The 12664-nt window shown below is 42.8% G+C and overlaps 1 protein-coding gene across 1 annotated transcript in view; it reads left to right on the top strand.

Moving 5' to 3' along the window:
* Window positions 1-4880, top strand: part of LOC143100698 (E3 ubiquitin-protein ligase TRIM35-like) — a 44078-nt gene extending 39198 nt beyond the window's left edge. Inside the window, exon 8 of the mRNA XM_076264104.1 lies at window positions 3622-4880. Coding sequence (XP_076120219.1) covers window positions 3622-4163 — 542 coding nt within the window. The 3' untranslated portion in view covers window positions 4164-4880. The remainder of the gene's footprint in view (window positions 1-3621) is intronic.
* The last annotated feature ends 7784 nt before the right edge of the window (window positions 4881-12664 follow it).

The raw sequence follows: 12664 nt of genomic DNA, 5'->3' as shown, positions 1-12664 counted from the left end.
TTTTAATGATGGCCTCACAGACTAATTAAATGATTAATTCCATGTCCTAAAGAATGATTAATTGGTATCGTACATGATAATAGACAATAATACTGTAAACACAATTATGTTTATAATAATAATAATAATAATACATTTTATTTAAAGAACGCCTTTCAGGACACCCAAGGTCGCTTTACAGATAAAACAAATAGAAGGGAAAAAAAAATATATATATATATATATCAAAAAAGGAAAAAAATATATATATAGTCCATTTAGCCATATCACAGTCCATAGGCTAGTCTGAAGAGATACGTTTTCAGTTCCTTTTTAAACTGGGCAGTGGATTCACACTGCCTGATGTTGTTTGGAAGTGAGTTCCATAGCTTTGGGGCTGTGTGGGAGAACGTTCTCTCTCCCATGGTGCTGAGGTTCATCTTGGGCACCTTGAGCAGACCAGCTGATGAGGATCGCAGTGAGCGGGAAGGGGTGTAGCTCTCTAAGAGGTCGGTTATATAATTGGGAGCAAGGTTATGCAGGGCCTTATATGTCAACAGTAAGATCTTAAACTGGACTCTCTGGGTAACTGGTAACCAGTGTAGCTGCAACAGTACAGGTGTTATGTGGCCTGTGGACTTTGTGCCTGTTACTATCCTGGCTGCAGAGTTCTGGATTATTTGTAGGTGGTGGAGTGATTTCTGTGGAATGCCAGAGAAGATGGAATTGCAGTAATCAATGCGGGATGTAACATAGGCGTTTACAAGTACTTCTGCACTCTGCTGACTGAGGGAGGGGCGCAGTCTTGCGATGTTGCGCAGATGGAAAAAGGCGCTGCGAGACACACTGTTAATATGGGCAGTGAATGAAAGTGTGCTGTCTAGTAGAACACCAAGACTCTTCACCTTGGTGGAGCAGGCAATGTTGGAGCCATCTATAGATAGGGAGAGTCTGTTTTCCATCTTTGCCAGCGTTGTTTTTAAGCCAACAACAAGTAATCCAGTCTTGTTACTGTTCAGTGTCAGGTAGTTGTTAGTCATCCAAAGATTTATATCATGCAGACAGGCAGTCATCGCAGCAGGAGGAAGGGAGGCAGTCGGTTTGGTGGACATATAAAGCTGGGTGTCATCAGCATAGCAGTGAAACTGAACACCATGTTGCCTCAGGATATTTCCCAGTGGGAGGAGGTAGATGATGAAGAGCAGGGGCCCCAGAACAGACCCCTGTGGCACTCCCTTTGTGACAGCAGCACTCTCCGACTTGTGGTCCAAAATCTGGACAAGCTGTGTCATGCCAGAGAGATAGGAGGTGAACCATTGATGATCACTGCCCTGCACTCCAATGCTGGTAAGACGCTCCAGAAGCAGCTGATGGGATATGGTGTCAAAAGCTGCACTCAGGTCAAGGAGGATTAGGATGGAGATGAGTCCAGCATCAGCTGTGCAGAGGAGGTCATTTGTTACCTTCACCAAGGCAGTCTCTGTGCTGTGCTTTGGTCGAAATCCAGACTGAAATGGCTCAAACAGATCATTGTCCTTCAAATGATCCTGAAGTTGAGATGCCACCACCCTCTCCATAATTTTTGAAATGAATGGTAAATTGGAGATGGGTCGGTAGTTGTTGAGGTCATCATGGTTCAGCCCAGGTTTTTTCAGGGTTGGTTTGACAATAGCAGTCTTCAATGAAGGAGGGATTTGACCAGTGATGAGCGAGGTGTTAATTATTGATGTTATCATTGAGATGATGGATGGTAGGCACATCTTGACCAGGCTTGTCGGAACAGGGTCCAACTGACAGGTGGAGGAGTTGCACTTGGTGATGAGACCAGAGATGTAACTTTCAGCAGGGAGACTGAATTCACTGAGTGCATTTATAGTAGGTGAGCCCAACTCAATCAAGGAGCATGGTTGTTTCAGCTTAGTAATTGAACACTCCAATTGTTGATGGATTGCCTCAATTTTTGTGTGAAAAAAGTTCAAGAAGGCTGAGCAGCGTTCAACAGATGCATTCTGATAGATGGTACTATCAGGTGGCTTGAGGAGGCCATTCACAGTGGAAAAGTTTATCTGCTCTTACTGCTTGTTAAGAGAGAAAGTTTATTTAGTGCGTGTTACGTCAGATTTTTACTTTGACTAAATATCGTGACATGTTTGTATCGCGGGATCTCTAGTAAGAATGTGACTATTATTGAGATATTCTGATATTCTTTTGATTTGTATATGGACACTTTGACTTGTTGTATAACAACTCCAGGCTGTTAAAATGCCTCCTACTATACATGTACACTCTCACACATGCACACACATTTTGTACACACACTCACACACACTCACACTCCACTCTCTCACACACACAAACACTCCACTCACATACACACACACACTCAACTCACACAAATTCACATACAGTTACACTCACAATCATTCTCGTACACACACACACACACACACACACACACTCAACTCACACACACTCACATATAGTTCAGGGTTTCCCGCAGGAAATGTGTTAGTCAAGGTGGTAGGTTGTCCGACGGGGGGGGGGGGGGGTTGTCTGGTATCGGTTGCCGTCTGACCGGGCGGGGGGTTGTGGAACTTTGAGAGCTTTGAGAACCACCGATGGGCTGCAAAGAAAGGCTCTGTTGTAGTTTCTAGATGATAGCCTACACATACAAAAGTCATTTATGTCAATTAAACCTCTTATCACTGTAGATTATTTATGGGTACCCTCATTTATTGTGATGTCCAAATTCCATGATAGTGTTTGTTTCACACAGTGTTTGGTTTGGACAGTGCCGGTTCAGACCTCCAAGGGGCCCTCCAACCTGAACTCTGAGGGCCAAATTGTAACCATTTTTTTGACAGTCGCATCTAACACCTCACTCACACACACACTCAACACACACACACTCACACTCCACTCACACACACACAATCCACTCACACACACTCAACTCACACAAATTCACATACAGTTACACTCACAATCATACACGTACACTCACAATCATTCTCGTACACACACACACACACTCCACTCACACACACTCACACTCCACTCACACACACACACACTCAACTCACACACACTCACATATAGTTACAGTCACAATCATACTCGTACATGTACACTCACAATCACAATCGTACACACTCTCAAAGACACACAGAGACACACTGCAAAACACACACATGGACCGGCTTTAACTAAAGCTACATGCCCATACTCAAAGCAGGTCAGTGGTTAAGGGTTAAGCGTTGTTAGGGGCAGTGGCATTCACACGGATGCCAATGTGGGTTTATCATTTAAATGTCAGAGTAATTAGCTTCAGGCTGGACTGACCGCACACACACACAGCCGGTCAGCTCCTCTCTTTTCCTCAACTGTTTGAGTATTTCACCACCGTGCAGGATATTGCATAAAACGTAGTCACTTAACTTCACGTACACTCTCTCGCACTCACACACACACACACACACACATACAGTGACTAAATAAAAGTGTGTGTGTGTGTGTGTGTGTGTGTGTGTGTGTGTGTGTGTGTGTGTGTGTGTGTGTGTGTGTGTGTGTGTGTGTGTGTGTGTGTGTGTGTGTGTGTGTGTTCTCTCGTTTCACTCAGACCATTCTCGTTCCTCTCTGCAGCTTCTGTGACTCTGGATCCCAACACTGCACACCCATGTCTCATTCTGTCTGAGGATCTGACCAGTGTGAAATTTGGTGATGAGAGACAGCAGCTTCCTGATAACCCAGAGAGAGTTGATAAGTATGCCAGTGTGCTGGGCTCTGAGGGCTTTAACTCAGGGACTCACTGCTGGGATGTGGAGGTTGGAGAGAACACACAGTGGAATGTGGGTGTGATGACAGAGTCTCTCCAGAGGAAGGGAGACTACACCTCCATGAGTGGACTGTGTTATGTGTATTATAATGGTGCTGGATATGGAGCATGTGCTCCACCTCATGCATCTACTCCCCTCACAGTGGAGCAGAAACCCCAGAGGATCCGAGTGCAGCTGGACTGGGACAGAGGAGAGCTGTCATTCTATGACCCTGATAATAATGCACACCTACACACTTTCACACACACGTTCACTGAGAGAGTGTTTCCATACTTGAATGGCTGTAGGGTGTCTCCTCTGAGGATCTTACCTGTGAAGGTTTCAGTAACAGCAGAGCAGCCCAGTTAGAGCTGATAGTGTCTCTGTGTGGACCAGAACTGATCAGCATGAGGAGATGAATCAGTTAGAGGAGACTCTGAGAATCAAGAGAATACACCAGCATCAGACACACTGACTTTTTTAAATTGTCAGGTTTTGATAATATGTTGTATGGATGTCACTGTATAAAATATGTTTAAAGGGCTGAAGGTTTGATAATGTGTAAGTAAATGAATAGCTCCTCCTTTGAAATTGTCCAGTAAAAATGTGTAGACATGTGTAACTTTACCTAGTCAACAATTAATGCTAAAGTGAACATGTTCATCGATATGCTGTTATTCATGTTCCAGTGCCATACACAGGCCTCACTAATTGTGATCAGAATCATGTATGGGGCAGAACTAACTAACACTGAGCAGCCATGAGCCATGAGCCTGTTATTGGACCACACAAACATCAGTGACACACACACATATGTACACACACATACACACACTTTTTCATACAACTTATGTGTTTTTAACTACTGTACGTATTGTGAACATATTGTGTTAGTGCATACAGTTATATTGTACAGGTGTATTGTACATCAGACCAAAGTTGTGTGCCTTCTATAATAACATTCTGTGTCATCTTTAACCCTCCTGTTATCCTTGGGGTCAATTTGACCCCAAGCAATGTTTAACATCATAAAATATATGGTTCACTTTTTTTTATTTTGCTTCATGTTTCATGACTTTTCCTCAATTGAAGGGTACAACAGAGTAAGCATTAAAATTTGTACAATAATATGTTTTCAATGTCCTGTACAAATATTTTGTACATTGGTGTTCCTTGGGGTCAGTTTGACCCCAGCTGTATGAAACATAAGCTACATTAATATTTGACACATTATGGATATTATTATTGTAATAGTGAGAACATATTGTTATTATCATTATTACATACAAGTACATATTACATGTAATTTTGGCAGGTAAAAAAAGGTAAAGCAACAGCAAGCCTTTGGGCTGCTGACACTGGATGGGTAATATTGCCAGCCAGGGTTCCATGGTTCATAAAGGGGTGTGGGGGAGTGGGATTGTTTTGTAAGGCTTTTGATGGTGGTTATTACACTCTTGTTAAGTACCTGTCACAAAAAAACTGGGTAACAATATGAATTATAATCATTTTCTGAGGGTTTATTTAGCTGGGGTCAAATTGACCCCAAGGATAAAGCATGTTGGTAAGATTTCAGGGTAACACAAGGGTTAAGAGAACGCTGCTCTCCTGTATTCAGCATAGTCCTGGCCAGCTGAATGATATTCACCTTCTTTAATAGTCCAACAACACTTCCACACATTTTCACAAATAAGCCAATTAGCTGCAATATTACTGGTGGACACAACTGTAAATTATCTGGGGATTGGCAGGGATTCCAATCAGCAAATCCACATGGACAACAAAATTTGTGACCGTCAGTAAGGTGGAACTTAATTGGCTTGTTTGTGTAAATATGTCAGCATGTGAGCATTTCATCATTATGACCGCCGCGCAGTAGCTTCACCAACTAGTTGACTAGTCAACTATTACAACCACTAGTCGACACTATAGGCGGTAGTCGTTAACAAAATTGTTCCCCTCTCTAGCTAAGTTATCGAGAAATTTGTCTGGCTATTCCAGCCACCAGTACGCCTACTCCAAGCGAGCGCTTTTTTCCCTGGCAGTGAAGCTGTAACACAGTCACCCGACAGCGGTCAAGTCTCCATCTCTGCCACATCGATGTGTTTTTTTTATCGTGAAACAAAAACATGGCAGAGTGGACTTCAATGACAGTGATAAGTAGGTCTAATGCAGGTATGCTATAGGCTAATGTTTACTAAGGTCACACTGTTTTGATTGTTGTAAGTTGCCACTGCTGATTATGGTAATTCCAGTTTAATTCTTTAGCTAAAGACACAATGCAAAATGTGTGCTGAATTCGTGTTTGTGAAGGTGTCAATGGTTATGTTTACTTCCATGGTCAAGGCAACCAAGCTGCCAGCTGACACCCGTGTTGTACCCCTAGGACAGCCGTGGCCTACTGGTTAGGGCTTCGGACTTGTAACCGGAGGGTTGCCGGTTCAAACCCCGGCCAGTAGGAATGGCTCAAGTGCCCTTGAACAAGGCACCTAACCCCTCACTGCTCCCCGAGGGCCGCTGTAGCAGGCAGCTCACTGCGCCGGGATTAGTGTGTGCTTCACCTCACTGTGTGCTGAGTGTGTTTCACTAATTTACAGATTGGAGTAAATGCAGAGACCAAATTTCCCTCACGGGATCAAAAGAGTATATATACTTATATTTACTGTAGGCTGCTGTAGCTTTTTTGCCATTTTTATATTAACCTGTGTGGATAGAATAACATGAATTTTCGTACTGTTATGTTCCAAAAATACAGTTTTAAGTATTGACTCGAACTCCCTCTGCATTTTCTTTAACTTCCTCAACTAACGCATCAACTTAATAAACAATAAATTAACAACTAGTCGACTAGTCGACGACTATTATGAACAACTGGTCGACCTCTGAAAATCACGTGAAAGCAGTCATGAAAGCCCTACCGCACCGAGGTCATATAGGTTTAGTCAGAGTTTATTTTGTTCTGTTTTTTTTTTTTGCATCAAGGATTCGGGACACTGAAAGACTCTTGAAAGAAACTTGGTGGTCATGTAGCCCCACAAGAATGACATGGAACCATTGTTTTTCGTTTTCCGCCGGATGGGACCCCCTGGGACACAGTTTTCTGTAAATATCTCAAGAACCGTAGGACCTAGGATGACCAAATTTGGAGGTGTAGGATCATAATGACACCCTCTAAATGCATGCCATGTTATGTGGAATTCCGTTCATGGGGGGCCGTACAATAAATTAATTTATGTGTACATTTAGTGACTACACCAACTGGCCTGTAGATGGCCGGACAGTTTCTGTAAATATCTCGAGAACCGTAGGGCCTAGGATGACCAGTTTTTTTTGTATGTTGGACTCCAGGGGCCATGTCAACCCATCCCATATCCACTCATTCGATGTATAGTGCCACCTAGTCAAAAATGAAAAAGTAAAAACGAGGCATTGTAATCACAGGTATCTTTGACTGACAAGTTCAAAACTGCACGGAATTTAAAGCTGCAGTTGGCAAGTCTGACAGATTGAGGGGACTTAGCCAAAATGTTGAATGTTTACAACTCTCATGCCCCTCCCCCACTACCACCGAGCACCCTCTCATCAAGTTTGTGATCGTCAGTGCGCACCATGGGGGTATTCCAAGTACGTGGTTTAGTGGCAAACCTGGGTAAGTTAACTAAGAGTAAGTGATAAACCTCCTACAACAAGAGCCCTATGTTAGGAGAATGAAGCCATACAGCTCTTCTATTAGGAGGTTTACCACTTACTCTAAGTTAACTAGAGTAGTCACTAAACCACGTACTTGGAATACCCCGCAGATTGCACCAGACTGTGATTGACAGTCAGATGTCACACAATCCTGCTCTGATTGGACCAGAAGAACCGGGAGCTATGGATTTTTGCAAAATAAATAACAGGCTCTAGGTGGAGCCTTTTTCAAAAAACCGGCTGATTTATGTTGTTCTGTCGGAGCATAGTATTGGTTCCATTGAATATGATCAAAAAAATCTTGCCTACTGCAGCTTTAAAGTGTAGGATCATTATGACACCCTCTGACTGCATGAGAAGTTGTCACACACACACACACTCATGAACACATGCAAACCCACACATAAACATACACGCACACACATGCAGCCACACACAGACACACATAAACGCACACACAGACACACATAAACACACAAGCACAGACACACACACACACATAGGTACACAGAGGTACGCACACACATTCGCATAAAGATATACACAAGCACAGACACACACACACGCACACACAAAGACTTGCATGCACACACAACACAAACACGTACACTCATGCATGCACAAACACGCACAGACACATAAAACACACACACAAATGCAGGCAAGCAGACACACACACACACACCCTATTACCCTCACACACACTTAGAAGCGAAAACTCACACACAGAGAAGCACACATATACACAAAAGCAAGCGCACACATGCACACACTCATTAGACAGCCCAGGCTCCAGAAACGGCAACAGAAACAAACTGGTGCAACCTGGGGCCTGTACTACGAAGGGAGCTTAACCTACCCAGATGTAACCCAGGGTTACTTTGTTAAACCGGGGTTGACAAAACCTGGTTATCTTTAGTGGTGTTAATCGGTACTACGACGCTGATTATGAAGTTGATTTGTTGAGCCGGGGTTAACCTCATTGGAGTTTGTGCGCGTTCACATAAAAGGGGCGGGTTGCAGCGCAAATCACCACTTTCAGTGATGACGCGTTCATCTTATTTTACGGATGGGGAATGCACAATTATTATGACAAGTTATGAGGAATTAAAACCCACTCTACGAAAAAAATCAAATACGTCGGCAGTGAACAAAGCAAGCTGGCAAGGCTGTTGGCAACGTATTGCAGATCCTAAATGCCTAAAAGTAAAGTTTTATTTCCACATGATCTTCACATTCGGAGGATTAATAGCTTGCGGAATGTATTTAATGAGTTGAAATAATTAAATTGCTTATTTTGAGTTCATAGAAATGCCTACAGATGCAACACAATTTAGAAGTGGGCATATAGATTACAGTAATAAGGATAATTGAATGTTTAAGTAGCCCCATTGACTGATTTAGTGTATGCCTAATCCTGTAAACATTTCAGATGCAACACCATTGCCAAACGCACATGGCAGCAGGTGAAAATGAAACACAAACACATTATTCAGAATAGTGGTTTATATAGTCATAGCTTGCATTAATATTTCTTAATTATGAAAACACGTAGGCCTATGATTATAGCCTTCACTTGACCTCTGTTTTACAGCTAACAAGAAAAAGGTGTCTTTGAACACTACTGTAAGGCACCAGAGTGTTTTACAGTAGCAGAGGAGTTGGCCATCGCAAATAATAGTGGAAGGCCGATTATGGAGGGGGTTGAGGGAGGCATTCGGTCGGATTCTGGTGCTGTGGAAATGTGTAGCCTTTATGTGCAGGGTAGCCTACAGTAATATGACATTCAATTCAACAAGTTTGTTAAAATGGTGATTTTTATTTATTAGGCCTACTGTAGGCTATGTGCGATTTATTTTAGGCTATTCTTGCTCAGATGTTCAGCATACTGTAGGCCTATGTCCGATTTATTTTAGGACATACAGTATTCTTGCATCACCGATTGAATACATGAATGTCCACGTACGGGCATTGCTATGAGACGTCTTCCTAGATCATCTGACAAAGATAACGAATTCCCTCGGCTGACAATCTATATCTTCATAGAGAATATCGTCCGGGTATGCTATATATATTTTCTGGCGGTCTCTAAAACCCCTCGCCCTGCGAAGAGAGTCCCGATTTGCGCTCCAATGTCGTATGGATCATCCAGGTACGCCGACATGTCTCGGGAGAAATTGTTAGTGGAGGGGTGGTACTTATAAAGGGTGTGGTTAACGGAAACCTCGGGTTAACCAAGAACATAACCTGGTCGGAGCAGGTTTGAGATGCAGCGTAAATTGCCATGGCAGCATACCTCGGTTAAAACCGATCCACCTTTCGTAGTATGGGTTAATCGGGAAGTTACGCCACACGTGATCAAGTTACTCTCGAAGTTACCCAGATAAGCCAGAAACCCCGCTTCGTAGTACAGGCCCCTGCACACAAAACATAACAAACAGTGTTCCAGCCAATAAACAACGAGGTGCGTTTAGGAGTGTTTCAATTGCACAGGAGGGAGGGGGAGGGAGTAGTGAGCTATCTCTGTTTTGTTTGAGCGTCAACAGAAGTGACTTTGCCCAACATCACTTAGAGCACCTTTAAACGTGAAGCACTTGTATGTGTAATGTGTTGTTGTTGTTGCATCCTAATTTGAATAATGTTCATTGTCCTGTAGTCGTTCTGGATAAAAGTATTTGTGTAAATGAATAAATGCAAATGTACTGCCATCAGGTAACAATATGGGTGCTAACTGAGTTTTGGTGGCTGTCTTCCTGTGATGGTTCTGCCCACATCTCATCCTGTTGCCCCATTGTATGACTGATGGCTGTCGTTTGGCCTTCAGGTAAGAGCTATTGAATAAATATTGCACCATGCCTGTGTACATGAACAAATATACAGATACAAATATACACATCTTCGCAAATACATTTTCTTCAAATTGGGTATAATCCAATATTCACCCTACACTTCAGACCATAATATATTCATATATTAAATCCACAAAGCAGTATTACACCATACATAACTACAATAAGTCAATGTAAAGATGGTAAAAATATATACCTGTGTTAGAACGTAAGCTATGTTAAAATGTGTTTTTGGTCATGATCAAGTAGGGTTGTGAGTACTCTCGAACAACCCTACCAGAGAACTAGAGGCACCTGTTTGTATTCAGTGAGACAGCACAGAATTGTATTCCCAGTGAAAGAAGAGAGACACACAGGCTAGAAGAGAAACTACTTCAAGAGAAGATTGTAGGAGAATCACAGCAGGTCAAACATATTGTAGCGACCTCACCCGCAGACAAGATTCACCTTTGGCCAAATCGGCCATTTATTGGAACAGCCATCAATGTAAAACACAGACTGACTCAGACATCTACAAAGGGCAACACAGGGGTAGTCTCAGCCGCACATGCAACACACAATAAGGGTTTACCACACACATCAACACGGAGATAAACACATAAGGTACAACCGAAGACACTAACACGCTAACAAAAACGGGCAGCCGTAGCCTACTGGTTAGCGCTTCGGACTTGTAACCGGAGGGTTGCCGGTTCGAACCCCGACCAGTAGGCATGGCTGAAGTGCCCTTGAGCAAGACACCTAACCCCTCACTGCTCCCCGAGCGCCGCTGTTGTTGCAGGCAGCTCACTACGCCGGGATTAGTGTGTACTTCACCTCACTGTGTGCTGAGTGTGTGTCACTAATTCACGGATTGGGATAAATGCAGAGACCAAATTTCCCGCACGGGATCAAAAGAGTATTTATACATGGTAAAAGCAACGACAACTATTATAACCGACATTACACATTATAGCATTCACTCGCACTGCATTCTGGAAGACACTCATTCAACATTAGACACGTACATCCACCGACGAATATGTCCATGTTAAGCATGTTACCCATCAGCGATAACAGGAGACACAAGCGTTCAGACATATAGATGCTGATAGCTGAATTGAAATGAAGTTCATTTTACACAAAAATGCTTCTGTTTTTATTGTATTCTCAATATCCACTTATTTACACATACAATGCATGAATAAAAATGTGCTCCATGTTTTCCACTATTCAAAGTATTTTTCTGCAATTCCTCATCTTTATCATCTTGACATGTAGCTCCTATATTTCCACATCATGTCAGCTGGCATGAACTCCGGCAAGCACACACACAGCCAGGATGCTTGCAAGGAAAAAATGAGTTTTCTTTAGTTTATACAGTGTTCGGTCTTTATTCCAGTAAAATACACTCCTGATGGTGCTACACTGAAGACTGAACACAAGCTTCTCAAACTTTGGCACATTAACCCATTCGCGCTGGATGCTGCATGACGCAACATTGACCCTCCCGCTGGATGCTGCGTAGCGCAACATTGACCCTCCCGCTGGATGCTGCGTAGCGCAGCATGATTTTTATTTCATGTTTCTAGGTGCTACAGAGGCTTAGATATTAAATTTTGGTAGACGTTGACAATTTTTAGTATGTTTTCAGAAAACCCTCAGGAAAAAAGGTTATTTAGTCTAGAATGCCATAGGATTCTATAGGCGTTTTTAGCAGGCATTTTAGGAGTAAATGGGTTAAACATAAATAAATGAGGCTTCTAATGCCTAACACACCAAACACACACCCTATGCACTTCCCTTTCCTACCTTCGCCTACCTCCTCCAGAGACTTTGTAATGAGGAGACACAGCACTCAAAAAATCCTCCATAGAAATGCATGGGGTTAGTTTGTAACGCCAGTATGGCAGTTGTCTGCACATATCCTGCCCCTTCTGCAGCAAACAAGTTGACATGTGAATACATTGTGCCAATCATGTGGTGTGTTGTGAATACATCATGCCAATCGTGTTGTGATCTCGCCTCTGGAGCAAGGTTGGGGTCGTGATGCCTTGCACACATGGATTTCTGCCGAAATAGATGCCCAATAAGTGCCCAAAAAGCATTACAATATGGCCGCTGAGTGGTCGCCTGAAAGGACTTTGCCTCCTACTCTTTTCTCCTATACTTTGACTACTTATAATGTCTGCTCTCTTATCCTCTAGTAAGAGTGTTGCCTGATGCAGTGGTGTTTCCTAGATAGATAGATAGATAGATAGATAGATAGATAGATAAATAGATACTTTATTGATCCCCAGGAGAAATGCAAGGTCTCAGTAGCATACAGACAACACACACACATTCACTAAC

The sequence above is a fragment of the Alosa pseudoharengus genome, unplaced genomic scaffold (assembly GCF_046254945.1).
Source record: "Alosa pseudoharengus isolate Yale_2024_CS ecotype anadromous, Long Island Sound unplaced genomic scaffold, YU_APseudo_1.1 YU_APseudo_1.1_scf_3, whole genome shotgun sequence".
Taxonomy (NCBI): Eukaryota; Metazoa; Chordata; class Actinopteri; order Clupeiformes; family Clupeidae; genus Alosa; species Alosa pseudoharengus.
The sequence above is the reverse complement of the archived record's forward strand: the minus strand, read 5'-3'. Positions and strand labels throughout refer to the sequence as shown.